Source organism: Diadema antillarum, unplaced genomic scaffold, assembly GCF_040938485.1.
Source record: "Diadema antillarum isolate AM-2024a unplaced genomic scaffold, OU_Dant_1.0 seq00000161_RagTag, whole genome shotgun sequence".
Classification (NCBI taxonomy): Eukaryota; Metazoa; Echinodermata; class Echinoidea; order Diadematoida; family Diadematidae; genus Diadema; species Diadema antillarum.
In genome coordinates, this window is record NW_027271232.1 from 556,023 (window position 1) to 573,309 (window position 17,287).

Below are 17,287 nucleotides of genomic sequence, written 5' to 3' on the forward strand. Positions count from 1 at the left end.
GAAAATGGCGTTTTCTTGCATCTAAAACACCACTATTTTGGGTAGAGAGGTCATTGCCAAATTAAGCCCCCCCCATGATGGTCCCCGGATTTTTTATTTATTTATTTATTTATTTATTTATTTATTTATTTTTTTTTTTGGGGGGGGGGTGCACCCCCCCCCCCCCCTAGATCCGCTTCTGGGCGTCGTCAGAAAAGAATCTAGATCAATAAACCTCAGACGTATTACATAAATCACGTATAAATTTACATATAGCATAAATCCTATTGACGCCGCAAAGTCACCAGCAGCGCCCACTTATCATATCGTGATTTGCATAAGGCGCGTACCTGCTACCTTTAATTAGATTACCGAAAAAAGTGTTTTGTAATAAATTTCACTAAAATCTTACACCATATTTCAGCATTGCTCATAGACGCCTATTTTTTTTTTTTTTTGCGAAACGAGCATTTCTATTGTTAAAGTTGTTTCATGTTTTCTTCTAACTTTGACTGTTTGACTGTGCAGATCCGGGGTGATCCGGCATGTCTATGTGATTGGGGCTTAACCTAAATTCTTAGTCATAACATGGTCAGGGAGGTGGAAAAATTTCCACCTAGATGTTGTGACCATGATCAAAGGTTATGTCAAAGTCTACTTCGCAGAAACAAAAGGGGTTTTCTAAATTGTACAAACGGCACATGTAAGTTCGAAGCCATTGACATAAGGGCCACAGGGAAGACCGCTCCCATGCATACACCTCCCCTCCACGAGGTACAGGAGAGCGCCGTTTTGATTCCCATGCGTTCCCGGTACGGTTTCAGCGTGGCGGTCCACGCAGATGTACTCGGTTCTGTGGTGAACGATAGCAGACGACATCAAGTAACCGGCGTACTCCAAACGCCAGTCGTCTGACGGACACTCGTTGCGGGCTGGGATCACTAACTTCGTCGTCCGTCCGCAAGGAGCCAGGCAGACAGCACAGGTCGGGGTTTGGTCGGCAAGCTCTTGCCAGTGGCCCACAAACGAGTGTGTCTCAAACTCAGCAGAAAACACGAGACCTCGCCAACCATGAGCCACTGTTTCCACCTCGTCATAGATCGGTTGGTCTGGTAAACACAGGTAGTTAGAAGTGCCCCCAGCATGTGTGTAAAGTTCACCGCCGACTGACCCTGTATACAATGCACATCATTTCATACACAATAAGTTAAAAGCCGTTCCATACGGGAGCCTGGTGGTCTGTGTATTAAGTCTATGGGGATTTCAGAATTTAGTATGGAACGAGGGAAGGGGTGCATGTCACGAGACTAATACCCACGAGTCATACAGCCCACGACTTATACTGTCCATAAGTCATACAGCCCACGAATCATACAGCTCACAAGTCATACAGCCCGCTAGTTATACAGCCCACGAGCTCGACACTAAGTAAATAAAGCCCACGAGTTCGACATCAAGTAAAATAAGCTCACGAGATACTATAGGTTTTCCCGCCCAATTTCATCAGATTTGCATTCGAATTAATGACAAGGCGTTCAAATTCAAGGGATTTTTGGTCACTAGCTGCTCTACTCTCACGGTTCATTTTAATTCTTTGAGTATTCAATTTCATTTAATGTCATTCCTTTTAGATTGTATTTCATTCAATTTAGAGAGAAATTCATTCAATTTAACGGCACAAAGTTGGCATTCATTTTCGCGGCAGCTGGATAGACGTTCAAATTCGCTCCAAATATCAGTTTCAATTTCATTTATAGAAACACAACTTCGCACTTTTAACGTTCGAATTCAGTCAACATACACAACTTCTACGGGCCTTTTTTTCACTGTCATTTCCTGGATGATACAATTTCATTTTCATTTCAAAGTTTCATTTAATGATCTTAATTGTATTATATGTTTTTCTTTCCTATCGACCTTTCTTTTATTTTCAACTCACCTCTAATAGTATGGATGTAACATTTAGGAAATAGCCATATCCCAGAATATCTTAGGGATCCCATACGTCCAAATCCATATTGATCTATTTTGATTTCAGTACTTAGTTCCTGTGGTCCATATCATAAGTAGCCGCAATCGGATTAGCTGTAGATAGACCTATTTCCCCAAAGGTTTATATCTCCAGTTTAGCTGGCTGTCAAGATCATGCTTCATCCACTAATTCTGTCAGTATATTCGAGATGATCACGAATACTCTGTAATGTAGCAGCGGCTAAAAATCGTGTATGAATAAAATGTAAATGCATGCGCCTGAAAGTGGGGTTGTGACGAGTTATTAGCTAGTCGAGATCGACACTAAACAAGGTACCTAGTTCATTCAATTAAATTCCATCAGCATGCGATTTCACGAGTTTCTCACACAAGGGTGTAAAAAGGGCATTCAAATTAAAGATACAAGTGCAACCCATACAAACTCGCATCAGCACCTTCGTGGAGAGCGTTAAGGAATTCAAATTCACGATAAGGCAAACAATTAAAAATTATGGGCAGTCTTTTTCGTTGTTGCCTTTATTTCTTGTACTTACTCAGCTGTTTGACTATGCAAACTTTATATGCTTTGAAATTTGATTTTTTTTTTTACTCATACTATGTGACCGTGCATCACAAAACGAACAAAAAGTCGCACGCACTGATTTTGTGTGAGGACTAAAAGTAGGTTAAAAGTCTGCTCTTTCAGAATATGCTCTTAACTGAAAATCCATGTCTGGCGACTTTTTGTTGGTTTTGTGATGCAGGGTCACATATAGCTAATAACTCGTATAACCCCACTTTCAAACACACACATTTACACTTTCATACACGATTTTTCCCGCTGCTACGTATGAGCATTCATGAGCGAACATCTCGAATACGGACAGAATTAGTGGATGAAGCATGACCTTGACAACCACCAAAACTGGCGATACATAACCCACTGGTGAAATAGGACTATCTACAGCTGAACTTATGATGTGGACAAGAGGAACTAAGGAATGGAATCAAAATGGACCAATATGGATTTGGACGTATACTTATGACCCCTAAGATATACAATTCTGAGATATGACCTTTTCCAAAATGTGACATCCGCACTGTTAGGGATGAAATGAAAGTGACAGGTCAACAGGAAAAAAAAAGTACATCCAATACAAATATCATAATTAATGAGACTTCAGAATGAAAATGAAATTGTATCATCAAAGCGTAAGACAGTGAAAAAAGGCCCGTAGAAGTTGTGTATGCTGATTAAATTCGAACGTTCGAAGTGCGATGTCGTGTTCCGATAAATGAAATTGCAACTGGTATTTGGCACGAATTTGAACGTACAGTGTATATCCAGCTAGCGCGAAATTGAATGCCAACTTTGAGTCGTTAAATTGAATGAGTTTCTCTCTAAATTTAATGAAATTAAATCTAAGAGGAATGACATTTAATGAAATTGAATACTCAAAGAATTAAAATGAACCGTGAGAGGAGAGTAGTGACTAAAATCGCTTGAATTGAATACCTTTTCATTAATTCGAATGCACATCTGATGAAATTGGGCGGGAAAACCTATATCACCTTCATTTTTGTTTTACTAATCGTTGGCCTTTTCTTTAAAAATTCTCTCTAATATTATTGCTTTGTCTCTTCATCAAATTTGTCATTATCATCATCATCTTGGTTAGAACAGCTATCCACCAGTTTAGAGTTCATCTAATATTGATTTCAGATCGTTTCTACAATTTCTAGCGTTACTTTACCAGATCTATGTGAAGTGATGGTTGCTTTTAAGACTGGGTGCTGCATGATGTATAGAATTTGGAGGATAATTATGTGCGAGGGAGGCCTGTTGCATAAAACTTTTTACATGAGAAAAACTCAGGTTCATTTTTCACAGAATCTTTCCTGTGTGACGAACCAGAGTTTTTCTTTACGCAACAACCCAAGGGTACACTGTGGGTGTGGGTGTGTGTTGGGGGGGGGGGTCCCAAACGAGGGAGATTTTGCATTTTCAGAATTGAAATCATTCGTTCTAATGTACACTTTGGGTGAGATATTATGACGAGTTCGTATAAAAAAAAAAACAAAAAAAAAAAACGTAGGCGTATTATACCACTCATTTAATCTAGGGGAAGATTGTACATGTCCTCCGCCACCTTATGAGTGCCAAATGCATGGCAAGTAACTGTCCACTATGTTTCATTTTACTCACCCGAATATACGAGTTTGGCACCCTGCGGGCAATCCGGTTTGCCCCATCTGACGTAGAGGGCACCGTTTGTCTTATTGTCACAGCGCGTTTCCTCACCAGCCGAAATAGTCTCCTCAGACTCTTCCACTGGCTCTGGACTTTCATCCACAACTACATTAAAATAATGATGAACGAACAATGTCGAATGCCAGTTATTTCCAGTTGAAGTATCGTACAAGAATAGACTTTCCCGCCCCAAAAATTACCAGTTCACAGCCAAAACTTCGTTGTGCTGAGACCATTCTTCTTCAGCAAAAATATATAAGCATAAAATAATTCCTTTTTGCATCTATGACATTCATGGCTTCTTTTTCTCATCTTATAACTGGTCAGAAATGTTCGAATTTGAAAGAATCTGGATTATATCTACATGTAGAAAACATTGTGACTTCTATAGATATAGCGTTTGAAGATGACTTATAGACTTGCGTTGACGAATTAGTTGAGCGGCATTAATTTCTTGTGAAAAAAACCCGAAAAATAATCAGTAATACAAAATGAAGACTTTAATTGCTAAAACTGTCCTCTTTCTTAAAATTCAGAAGGAAAGAAGAAAGACGAAAACATGACTCTTCAGATAGCCAAGCAGCCAATATACCGTCATTTCAAATGTTATCTCATACTGTACCTTGTAGATCGATCGGAGCATCTCTACCGTCGCGGCCATCCCTGCCAGCCACACCTGCTGGACCGGGAGGTCCTCGTGGGCCTGGAACACCAGCCGGACACATAAAGCACTGGCCTGACAATCCATGAAAAGGAAGAACACATTCACACATTGTGTAATGTACAGCAAGTCGCACGGCATCTGGCCCAGTTGGGCTATGAGTAAGGTGGAATTGCTATAGTAATGTTCGTTAAATCTGAAGTTTGGAAAATAATGTAGGCCTATTACAATGCACTTACACTGCCAAAATATAGATCTCTTAAATCTTTTGGTTTGTCCTGTATGTTCATGGCTGCACCTGCAAGTAGCATATATAGACCACAGCATGTTAACTGTTTGTACGGGAGAATTATACTCTTATATAATATATATATTCAACCTACATTATACATGGATTATAACATAAATTCAAAATTATTGCTTGTATGTTTGTATGTCTGCAAAAGATAACAGGAAATCATGTAAAGTTAATGAAATTTAAGCTACGTATTATCAAAAATCATATATCTTCTTTTCACACTTTTGCTTTCTTTTATTTTCAATTCCATATTTCCCCAGTTTCCCGTAATCTTTGTAGTTGTAGCTTTTCACCTCCTCTTTCCCCCGTCTGCCCTTCCCTCAGAGGTACCCACATAATACAAGCATAGTCTTTTGAGTGGGTACCTCCACTTTTTTTTTCCCCGCAGAGTGTATAAATACGATTGTATGCCTCTTTTTTTGTTGTACTGATATATGAACATGTTGTTATCTCTGGCTGGCTATGTATATTCTCTACGACACGCATGTCAGATTTTTCATATTTCTTTGCACATTCTGTTGAAAAAAGGTGAAAATGAAGTTTGAATCGAATTGAATTGAATTGAATGAATAATAGAACAAGTTTGAGTGATGATTTTATGCCATATCCCTACTTACCAGAAAGCAATGGCCATGCAAAGGGACCTAGTGGGTTTCGATTACTGCTTTGCTGCGTTGCTTGTGGGTGAGGAGTCGTCACAGACGAAGATTCAACATCTCGACGAGTTCGTTTAATATTCTTATCAGCTCGATTGTCATGGATACGGATGTCTTCCAGGATCGCCGGGTTCTTGGAAATCAGTTCCAGAGTCATGAAAGACCGGGTTATCTCTTCAACTGATTGCTGTGAAAAAAGAAAGTCACATGACATTATTACTCAAATCTTGTTTTTAACAAGAGAGTCATTCAGAGAAAGAAAGGGAGGGGGATGGAGAGAGGAAGAGAGAGAGAGAGAGAGAGAGAGAGAGAGAGAAACAAAGCGATGGATGGAAGCATTATGCGAAAAAAGTTTGTGTAAACGCGGGGACATATCGATTGACCGTCTACATTTTTAACTGTCCCCGAGCCGCCGGGGCAATCCACATACTGGTAACTGAAATTACTGTGGGGCAATCGGGATTTGGGGCGAGACTTGTCATGTGACACCAGACTTCGCGCATGCGCTCATTTGATGAACGCAAACTGCAAAAAGTCCGATTTTAAATATGAAACACCGAGCTGGTGATAAATTTCCGGTGCTCAAAAAAATGTTAGATTAACACCTCCGGGTGTAATTCTAAAATACAAATTGTTTTTTGAATAGTTTCTTACTTATTGTTCTTCTTGTTGATTCTGAACTTCAACAAGACGATCAAGAATTTTTCCATAAATTAGTTGGTGTTTTTTTTTTGAAAAAAAAGGTGTAAACACATTTACACCACAGTAACGCCGGTTGGAGTGGTCTCTAATTGAAGCTGGACGGGTGTTCTACCATTGACGTTAACACCGGCAATATGATACCAACACCATGTGGTGTAATTATTGAATTAACACCAGCGCAGTGCCAAAATATCACCAGCAACAGTTTGAAATTAACACCACGAAGTGCCAGGTGAACACTTTTCAATACCAGCACAACATACTTTCTACACCTGTGGGTGTAGTCCTCTATTGACACTTGATCGGTGTTAGATTTGACAACCATGGTGTTAAATCCAACACCGATGTTTTTGCAGTGCAGCTGGGCACTTCTCATGGGCAAAATGCACTCTCCCTTTCGAAACTTTGTTCCCGGACCTAAAATTGCTTGGCGGGGACGGTTGGGGGGGGGGGGGGGGGGGGGGGCAAGTCCCAATGAGCGTCCACGCAGGGGCGTCACCAGCTTTTTTTCAAGGGGGGTGCGTTTTGACACTAAATGTTTACGAGATTTTTTTGACAGACATTTGGAATATAGGAAGCTCTCAATCCCTAGACTTTTACTGTTTTTTGAGGGAAACCAAGCGGGGAAAGGGCACCGGTAGCTAGGATTTCATCTTGGGGGGGGGGGGGGGGGGGAGGGGGTAGTATGCGAGGGAGCGAGCAAGGGTGGGGGAGGGTGTGGAAGTGCCGGAGAGGGTTGCACCCCTTATAAATGGATTATGGAATGACGGTGTGAAACGACAAATTACTGGCAGCGATATCAGGGGAATGGCATAACGACTACATGCGAGCGAGCGGAGCGAGCGAGCTTGAAAATTTTGACATTTTACAGTCCCAAAACTGCCGTTTGTAGCCATATTTTTTTGCTTTGTAAATTAAGGGGGGGGGGGGCGCACCGGGCGCAACTGCTGGCAATTACTGGCAGCAACATCAGGTGAATGGCATAATAATTAAACGCGAGCGAGCAAAGAGAGCGAGCTTTGAAATTTTGACATTTTACAATCCAAAAACTGCCATTTGGAGCCATCTTTTTTCGCTTTGGAAATAAAGGAGGGGTGGGGGCGCAACGGGCGCAACTGCCGGTAATTACTGGCAGCAACATCAGGAGAATTGCATAACAATTAAATGCGAGCGAGCAAGCGAGCTTGAAAATTTTGACATTTTACAGTTCAAAAACTGCCGTTTGTAGCCATATTTTTTTGCTTTGGAAATTAAGGGGGGGGGGCGCACCGGGCGCAACTGCTGGCAATTACTGGCAGCAACATCAGTTGAATGGCATAACAATTAAATGCGAGCGAGCGAAGAGAGCGAGCTTGAAAATTTTGACATTTTACAGTCCAAACACTGCCATTTAGAGCCATCTTTTTTCGCTTTGGAGATAAAGGAGGGGTGGGGGCGCAACGGGCGCAACTTCCGGTAATTACTGGCAGCAACATCAGGAGAATTGCATAACAATTAAATGCGAGCGAGCTTGAAAATTGTAACATTTTACAGTCCAAAAACTGCCGTTTGTAGCCGTATTTTTTTTGCTATGGAAATTAAGGGGGGCGCATCGGGTGCATCTTACTGCTGGCAATTACTGGCAGCAACATCAGGTGAATGGCATAACTATTAAATGCGAGCGAGCTAAGAGAGCGAGCTTGAAAATGTTGACATTTTACAGTAAAAAACAAACAAACTGCCGTTTGTAGCTATATTTCTTCGCTTTAGAATTTAAGGGGGCGCATCGGGCGCAACTGCTGGCAAATACTGGCAGCAATATCAGGAGAGCATAATGATTACATTCGAGCGAGCGGAACGAGCGAACTTGAAAATATTACATTTTACAGTCCAAAAACTGCCGTTCTTTTCTTAGCCATATTTTTTCGCTTTGGAAATTAAGGGGGAGGGGCACCGGGCGGAACTGCTGGCAATTACTGGCAGCAACATCAGGTGAATTGCATAACGATTAAATGCGAGCGAGCGAAGAGAGCGAGTTTGAAAATTTTACATTTTACAGTCCAAAAACTGCCGTTCTTAGCCATTTTTTTTTCGCTTTGGAAATTAAGGGGGCGCAACGGGCGCAACTGCAGGCAATGGTATACTGGCAGCAACATCAGAAGAATGGGATAAAGATTAAATGCGAGCGAACGGAGCGAGTGAGCTTGAAATTTTTGACATTTTACAGTCCCCAAATTGCCGTTTGTAGCTATATTTTTTTTTTTTGCTCTGGAAATTATGGGGGGGGGGGGGGGCGCACCAGGCGCAACTGCAGGCAATTACTGGCAGCAACTTCAGGAGAATGGCATTACGACTAAATGCGAGCGAGAGGAGCGACCGAGCTTGAAAGTTTTGACATTTTACTGTCCAAAAACTGCCGTTTGAAGCTATATTATTGTTTTTTTTTTCGCTTTGGAAATTAAAGGGGGAGGGGGGGGGGGGGGACGCCCGGTGCGCCCGGTGCGCCCCTCTCCCTGGATCCCCCATTGGTAGTCAAGGGTGTGGGTTTATGTTCATGACTGGGGGAGGTTTGACCAGCGAGGTGGCGTCGAAGTGACCAAGCGGGGAAAGGATGTCCAAAATCAGCACTTTAGAGCATCCCCTAAACTAATTGTGCATGTTTGTTTGTCTGTGTGTATTATATGTACATGGAAAAGTTAGGAATTAGCCCATTTCAAGTCTTTTTATTGGCAATGCAAGACATTTTTACATAGACTAGTATGTAAAGCAACACTGCAAAATCAATGATCTAGCTTTGATATAACGAAGCGTAAGGTACAAAGGTGTACATTCTACATCACATCGCGCAACATTGTAGCCACTCTTAGTTCAGATGTACTGAGTACACTGCGCACATCCTGTTTATATGCAGAATGCCAGGAATCACGCTGAATCACAATCTTTTGTCGGGTCCGGGCTTTTTGAACAATGCTTCACACTATATAACTATCTAATTATGGTTAAAAGAAATCATAGAAAAATATCTTATTTCTTGATCACCCTTTCATACAAAAGCAGTTTACTAACACCTGAATTACTATTTCGGTAAGTCTTTTTTTTTTTTACCAGCGAATTGGGAGGGGGGCGCACCCCCCCCCCGCCCCCCTCCGTAATTACGCCACTCCTTTTGGGTGAAATAATTGGACAGATTTCTCGAATTCTAACAAAGAAGCAAGAAAATCTTTTCATCGCGGGAATTATGATTATGTGGGGTGGGGCAAATGATGCGCTCGCCTCCCAATATTTTTATGGGGGCAACATTTTTGTTTTCTTTCAAAAGCAAGAAAATCCTCTCATTTCGGGAATTAGTAATTATGGGGGGGGGGGGCAAAATTAGAATATGCTGGCCCCTCCAATATTTTTATGGGGGTAACTTTTTGTTTTTCTGTCAAAAAAAAAGATAAGAAAATCTTCTCGTCTCTGGAATTATGGAGGGGGGGGGGGGGGGGGTGGGCAAAATGATATGCTTGCCCCTCCATTTTTTTTTTTCATCTTTTGTTAATGAGGCTAAGGCTCGCTCTTGGGCTGGCAATATGGATTGGTCAGAAGTAACGTACATAGACCCTACATACTTGTAAGTGTGCACACATACATGCAAACGTGTATAAGTGCTCCGTATCGTACGGATGTACAGTACGGTCGATAAATAGTAAACACTGTAGATTACTAATAGATATGTATAAAATCAGTGCTGCCAGAACCAGGGGTGCGAATTGATTTTTTTTTGTGTGTGTGTGTGTGTGTGCGTGTGTGTGTCCCTGGTGCAAAATATGAAAAAAAAATAGAAAAGAGTAATTATTTAGCGTCCGGCGTTGAGGTCGCTCGCAGACTGATTTTTTTTTTTTTTTTTTTTTTTTTAAAGGATCTGAAGGGGGGTGCGTTCGCACCCAACGCACCCCCCCTGGTGACGCCCATGAACAGGTGCTCATTCACAAAATGTAACCGTGATTGTCGGAAGGTGGGGCAACAGGTATATTACTACAAAAACCATGAAAAATAAATTGACTAGATACGGAAAATAGCAGAAAATCAGAAAATATATAAGAAAAGATTAAACAACAACAACAGCAACTATGAGAAAAAATGTCTGAAGGCATAAATGTACTAGGATGGCAGTTTGGAAATCAATAGAAGTATAGTTTGTTATTTTTTATGATTATTATGGACTTTAAAAAAAGAAGAAGAAAGAATATACACGCAGATCAATAATTACACCGCGACACTGCTAGTAGTATAGAACCAGGCTCGGCAATGGAAAGAATGTAGGTCTATTGTGAAGAACGTGCGATTGTTGGCGCTTTGATGGTTGAAACTAAAGAATAGTTTTGATATAGATCGACACGGGAAATCTATTTTTGTCTTCATGGCCACAGATTCTTTTTTTTTTCTTTTTTCTTTTTTTTTTCTTTCTTTTTTTTTTTTTGGTGGTGGTTGCGCGCGCCCGGTGGCTGCCCGCCAGTAGAGCTCTTAATTCTCCGCTTATTTCTCCTGTTGTAAGTTTTTCATTGAGTGTGTATTGTATTCTATCTTTGAATGTTTGTCTTCAAGCACTTGCTGGACAAATTGTAGTGATTTCTGTACTGTTTTTAGGAAATCTGGGGGGGGGGGGGAACGAGCTTTCGCTCACGCTGGACCAACACTGTGGAATTCACTTCCTCGTGAGCTGAAAGACTCAAGCTCTAACATCTTTCAGGAGTAATTTAAAATCCTATCTGTTTAGCAGTGCATTTTGAAGACCAGTGTCTTTTGAAGACAGACTTTCATGTCTTTTTTTTTCTGCTTCTTCATCTTCTTCTATTACTGTGATGTACTTGTATTTTCAATCTGTTTGCTTTGATATACAATTGTAAAGCGCCTTGAGCATTTAATCAAAGTGGAGAACGGCGCTATAGAAATTGTATGTATTATTATTATTATTATTATCATTATTATTATTATTATTATTCGTCATTACGTTCATCTTTGAAGTGTTCCGAGAATATCAAAGAATGCTTGGTAAGATCAAAATCAGACCTGGCATTCCGCACGAAACGAACGAGGCCACGTTCGTCGGAGTTACAGTGTCCTTGCAAAAAAAAGTCAGGCAAAACTCGTTTGGATTTTTCTCCTATGAAGTTCCTAGTACATCCACCAGCAACATTATGAAAATGCATGGTGGCACCTTTCCAAAACTTTAATGACCTAAACCTATACTGTAGAAATCGGAACATATCACACTAAAACTGTACTAATTTGCAAAGAGTAATTCTGCCAGTAACATCTTTCATAATGCAATTTTGCATGGGTAGCTGTACACGTATTAGCTCGATCGATGCAAGCTGTGCCGACTCTTTGTTGTGACGTCTGCATATCATTATCATAAATCAGATGGGAAATGTTTTTAGCGCGGAAGGGCGCCCAAACTGCTAGAACGTTTGGTCATGTTTTTTCATCATTAAAGCTTTTCTTTTTCTGTCATGAAAGAATATAACAAACCTGAATAATAGAAAGGAAGATATACAAAAAAAAAAGTTTTAATATGCGATACGAGAACTATGTCGGTAATCTTTAGATACGTAAAGCGATGATGTACCAACGTTATTTGAATCGTTTACCCAATGCGCGTTGGCACGACTATGTAGACAAGAAGATATTTTGACTATTTTCACAGGTTATTGATTATTCTCTTTTGTATCAGCCTTACAGTTGAATATCTTGTTCACATTTAGTGATGGCTATCACGTTGGCACTCTGACTACAAGACTAGGCTTATGACACACATTCGACAGTTTTCGAATCGATTTGATCAGCACACCGGTTCAGAGAGGCCACTCAAGTGTCAGAAATCAGGCGCATGACTAGGTGGTACTTTGTATTACAATCAATTATTCTCTTATTTGTCTTCTTTTAAGATCTTGGCCCAAAACATCGAGTCGTTGGTGGCGCTATTTCTTTCCTTTTCGTCTCAATCCTTGTGATCGCTTCGATTATCGTATCGGTTCATGGACTCTTTCGCATGTTTGGGAAGAAGCATCAAGTACTGCGGATGATCTCTTTCTTTTCGTACTGGCTCACTCTCTCCTCACCGATCTTCATCTTTTTCTATTCCCATCTGGTGTCATACTTAAAGGGTACGTGGTGAATAACAATTGTGATGGAACCTTGATATATTTGCACATAGGATCTATTATTCCTGTTGAAATACATAAACCATTCCATTATCTAAGTCACAGGGTATCGTAACTACTTAGTGTATCATAAAAAAGTAATATTCCTATCATCTCTGATATCTGCTCCTTTATTATGTACGAGATGAATCAGCAAGTTCTGTTGTGCTATACTGTGAATACCCGTATGATAACTTTCTTCCCACACACATTGATTCATTCATTCATTCATTCATTTATTTTTCATTTCCAACAAAAACATATAAATATATTACAAAAATTGAATACAGTGCATAAATTTCATCATACAAAGTAAAGGATAAATTTACAGAAAACTTGTAGGTATAGGAAAATGTTGGAAATGGGGAGGAATGCTAAAAAGCTGAGCTTGTAGGCTGCATTCCCCCCACACGTAATACAAGACATTATATGATCGATAGACTGATAAGCATTGAAAATGGATGAAACAAAGAAACTAAGACAAAAAGACCTATAACCTAACTTATCCGAAACAAAAACCCTGAACAAATCCCTACACTACACTAAGTCGCTGTCATGCCGGAAAAGAGAGGAGAGAAACAAAATAGTATGTGTGTGTGTGTGTGTGTGTGTGTGTGTGTGTATGAGAGAGAGGGGGGGGGGGGGAGAAAGCAGCTTAATGCGTGGTGTGAAGATAAGAGACAAAAAAAAAATAGAAGGACACGAGAGGTAGTGGATGGATGGAGCCGCTTAGCTGTAATTCCAATAGAATATAAGGTTGGATTTTACACTTCTTTGCAACCAATAAAGAATCAACAATTCTTATAACTGTTCAAAATATTTTTCTTCAGATTACTCTTAAAGGAACTTAAACTTGGAGATGTCCTCAAACTGTTAGAAAGGTTGTTCCAATATTTAGGTCCAGCAAATGTAAATATAGAATGTGTAAACATTGTTCTAGTTAAAGGCAGATGGAATTCATCTGAGTGACAAGTTGGATATTTATGGAACGAGCGGTTTCTCGCAAACATGCTTGTGAAGACAGACGGCAACAAATTATTAGAAAGTTTATACATAAATTAGCCAAGACAATAATAATAAATATCAGTTATCTTTAAAATTTTGTTTTCAGAAAATAAAACATCGGTGTGGGCTCTCCAAGAAACATGACAAATTATTCGAAGAGCTTTTTTCTGGAGACGGGACAGTCTGTCGAGATATGATGGATGTGTGTTCCCCCAAGCTATGATGCCATAATTCAAATAAGGTAAAATCAAAGCTGAATATAACATTAAAAGGGTGGGAATAGAAAAATAATATTTAACTCTATTAATAACACCAATATTTCGAGATATTGTGTGACAAATACTATCAATATGTGACTTCCATGAAAGTTTATTGTCAATAACCAAACCTAAAAACTTCATTGATGCAACTTCATCTATAACTATATCATCTATTTTTATATTATTAGGAAGATTATTTAAAGTATTACTAAATAATATACATTTAGTTTTAAGAATATTTATAGACAACTTATTTGACCTTATCCAACATAACAATCTCTTTAATTCAGAATTTAACAAATCCACCAAAATATGAGGATCTGAATGAGAAAGAAAAACATTAGAGTCATCAGCAAAAAGTACAAAAGATAAAATATTAGAAGCATTTATTATATCATTTATATACAAAATAAATAAAAGAGGTCCCAGTAAACTACCCTGAGGTACACCACAGGTGACAGATTGGTTGCAGGAGTTTTGACCAGATAGAAAAACATACTGTTTACGATCAGAGAGGTAACTCCTGAACCACTCCAAGGCCTTGCCACGTATACCATAGTGACATAATTTATGAAGTAATATTTTATGATCAATGGTATCGAAGGCCTTGGAGAGGTCCAGGAAGACACCCACTGTGTGATGAGCCCTATCTACTGCTTTGGCTACTTTTTCAATAAAGGAGAGAATTGCTTGAGAAGATTCAATTCTAGCATGTATCTGTAGCGTTGATGAGGTCTTTGTAACCTTCTTCGATTGAAGAGACAGTTTGAATACATCACTTTAAATGCTTTAATGTACACAATTTGACACAATTTTATATGAAATATGATATTATATACACTGAGCGGAAAATACCATTTTGACTAAAAATTTGCTGCCCGAACCCCAACAGGCTTCCAATACCCGACTGATGTCCACAGGATCGGGGTCAAACAGAGTGACTGGTACCCTATACTGCATCAGGAATTCGTCACCCGACGACTCCAGTACGTCTGTACAGCAGCCGTCAACAAAGAACGAGGACCATGGCGGTGGCTCGCTGTCCTCGTCATCTGGATAGCCATTAACATCGGATTCGAAGTGACCTTTAACATCCTCTCTCATCGTGAAGTGTGGGATACATTCGAGTTCATTTCGTCTATCTTTATGTGGTACCATTTTGGCATCTTCTGCATCCTTCTTTCTCTGATGAGGAAGTCTTTCGAGCAAGAGCTAGAAATCAACCTTACATTCATCCATCGTAACAAAGACCGGTAATTGCAGTGACTTATTACTCACATTACATACAGGACAAGAAAACATTGTAACCTAAGTCGTCTATATTGTTTTGGATGCGGCTGGATAAAACAATAAGCCATATGCAAAAAACAATATTTGGTGTAACTATTTTCTAGACATTGAAACCACATCGTTTTAGAAAAGCTAGATATCAACATAGGGGATTTGTATAATTTTGAAGGTACATCTAAATGAAATAGCGGTCAAAAAAGAGATGAAAAGAAAGCAACGTGTTTTGGCATTACGACACTGATATCAAATCATATTGGTGTCAGTCCGACTCACTGAATAGAAATAAATGTATTTTGAATGTCCCTTTTATAGAGAAAAGATCGAATAAAACTGAGTGAGCCAGAGGAGGTATATGATTAAACAATTGGGATTCACAAACACACTATAAGGTTTTCCAGGCCATTTAGTCCCCTTTTCATTGAATTTTCATTGGAGAAGCTTACTGCATTCATATCATAATCCTAGGTTCATATTCACTGAATTTTAATTCTTATTCGGTTTTCCTTTTTTTCCCTAATCTTTAAATGATATCAAATGTAAGCATTCAATTTCGTCAACTGTTACTTAAATTATTCCCTACCGCTTTGCGAGTTAGGCATGCTGGTATCAAATCGAATTTTCGAAACAAATTAAATACCCACACACACCACAACTGCCATTAGCATCACTATCCCAGCAGCCCAAGGCCTAGCATAACTACCAGAAAGCTAAAATATTCTGCCAACGGAACGAAATCATCGACATAACACTATTATCCACAACAATAACTTACGCAATGTTAGCATTTTATGCGAAACTTTTGTGCAAAAACTGGAAATCTTTCCATTTCGTAGGTTTCTAGTTCTCATGGTTTATCTTTGATTGTCAATCCTGTAGCATCGACTGGTGTCGGGCTCGTATGTTCGAAACTTACCGAGACTTGCGCCTCTTCAACCGCGCCGTCCACCGCTGGATGCTCATGTGTACGAACCTCTGTCTCATGGGGATAGCCCTGCACGTGTCCTGGAATTACTTGAGTCTCAGCGACAGTCTCTCCGAAGCCGACATCGGTAAGGTGATCAATCTCGACCTGCTCATCTTTTCGGAAAAAGGTTTGATCCTCTGCCTACCGGTAGCGGCTCTGCACAGCTTCACGGACTTGAATTACCTTCTGGCCCACTTCAGACTCGCACTGTCCAGGCAACGTCGTCAGGGCAGCGAGTTCTTCTGGGACGCGTTGATTCGATACTTGGACACGCTGCGCTACGGAAATTCTCGGGGTAGCACTCACTTGAAGACGTTACTCACCATTTTCTCCGTCTACATCGGTCTTCAGTTGGGCTGGCAAGACTGGAACTACCATGGCTTCGCAGGTACCACTACTACATCTGTTCCTTCTTCCGCGGCACCTACAACCGAGTAGATGAGTCGTCGAGTTCCCAATTAAAGACATGTTAATTGAATCTTTATATTAAACATGTTATTAGGTGATCCGAGTATCCTTCGGATCACCTTCTGTATCTGTACGGATTCTTTCTTCTTTGTTTCTTTATTTCTCCGCAAAAGTTGTGCAGAGGTTAGCTCAGAAAGTCCGCTGCCTATCAACTTCAAAATTATACCATGTATGCATCATGTCCCAAAGACGACAAATCTAGTGTATCATTGTGATCAGTCGACCGTGACGCCACTATGACGTCATTATATGAAAACACATTCTCAATCATATCTCATTAATGGAATGAAATTTTTCAATGAAATTTACGTCACATATATTTCAAATTATGCGCATTTTACTCATGTTCTCAAAATTCATATTTTCTCTTAAAACATGCGCGTACGCGCGCGTTGAAATATTTGTATGCTTCAATCGAGCTCAAAATTTTTTTGCACACGTTTCAGACCATTTGGAGCATTTTTTGAAAAATTGAAAAAATCGGACGGACGCGTACGCGCGCGCGCATATACGCACGCACAGCTCATGTGCAATTGAAATTTCCAGTTTTTTCACTTTGATCGGATGTCTGAAATGTTAAGGAATATTTATACCAAGTTTCAAATCAATGCGACTCAA

The 17,287-nt window shown here is 39.9% G+C and overlaps 2 protein-coding genes across 2 annotated transcripts; one reads left to right on the top strand and one right to left on the bottom strand.

The window, feature by feature from the left end:
* Positions 1-660: 660 nt before the first annotated feature.
* Positions 661-4,974, bottom strand: LOC139728007 (uncharacterized). The gene is made up of 3 exons (XM_071638973.1): positions 4,824-4,974; positions 4,157-4,306; positions 661-1,151 (listed from the first exon to the last, which is right to left on the bottom strand). Exons 1-3 carry the CDS (start codon positions 4,972-4,974, stop codon positions 661-663), a joined length of 792 nt encoding a protein of 263 aa, XP_071495074.1.
* A 7,080-nt stretch (positions 4,975-12,054) lies between these two features.
* Positions 12,055-16,717, top strand: LOC139728008 (uncharacterized). Its single transcript, XM_071638974.1, has 3 exons — positions 12,055-12,076; positions 14,840-15,200; positions 16,114-16,717. The coding sequence occupies exons 1-3, from the start codon at positions 12,055-12,057 to the stop codon at positions 16,637-16,639; spliced, it is 909 nt and encodes a 302-aa protein (XP_071495075.1). The 3' UTR covers positions 16,640-16,717.
* The last annotated feature ends 570 nt before the right edge of the window (positions 16,718-17,287 follow it).

Coding starts and splice junctions, on each gene's coding strand:
- LOC139728007 (XM_071638973.1), bottom strand. CDS start 4,974: ATGTGTGAATGTGTTCTTCCTTTTCATGGATTGTCAGGCCAGTGCTTT. Junction 4,307..4,823: donor TGCTCCGATCGATCTACAAG/GTACAGTATGAG, acceptor ATTTTAATGTAG/TTGTGGATGAAAGTCCAGAG. Junction 1,152..4,156: donor TGCCAAACTCGTATATTCGG/GTGAGTAAAATG, acceptor CATTGTATACAG/GGTCAGTCGGCGGTGAACTT.
- LOC139728008 (XM_071638974.1), top strand. CDS start 12,055: ATGCGATACGAGAACTATGTCG. Junction 12,077..14,839: donor GCGATACGAGAACTATGTCG/GTAATCTTTAGA, acceptor GAACCCCAACAG/GCTTCCAATACCCGACTGAT. Junction 15,201..16,113: donor ATCCATCGTAACAAAGACCG/GTAATTGCAGTG, acceptor TCAATCCTGTAG/CATCGACTGGTGTCGGGCTC.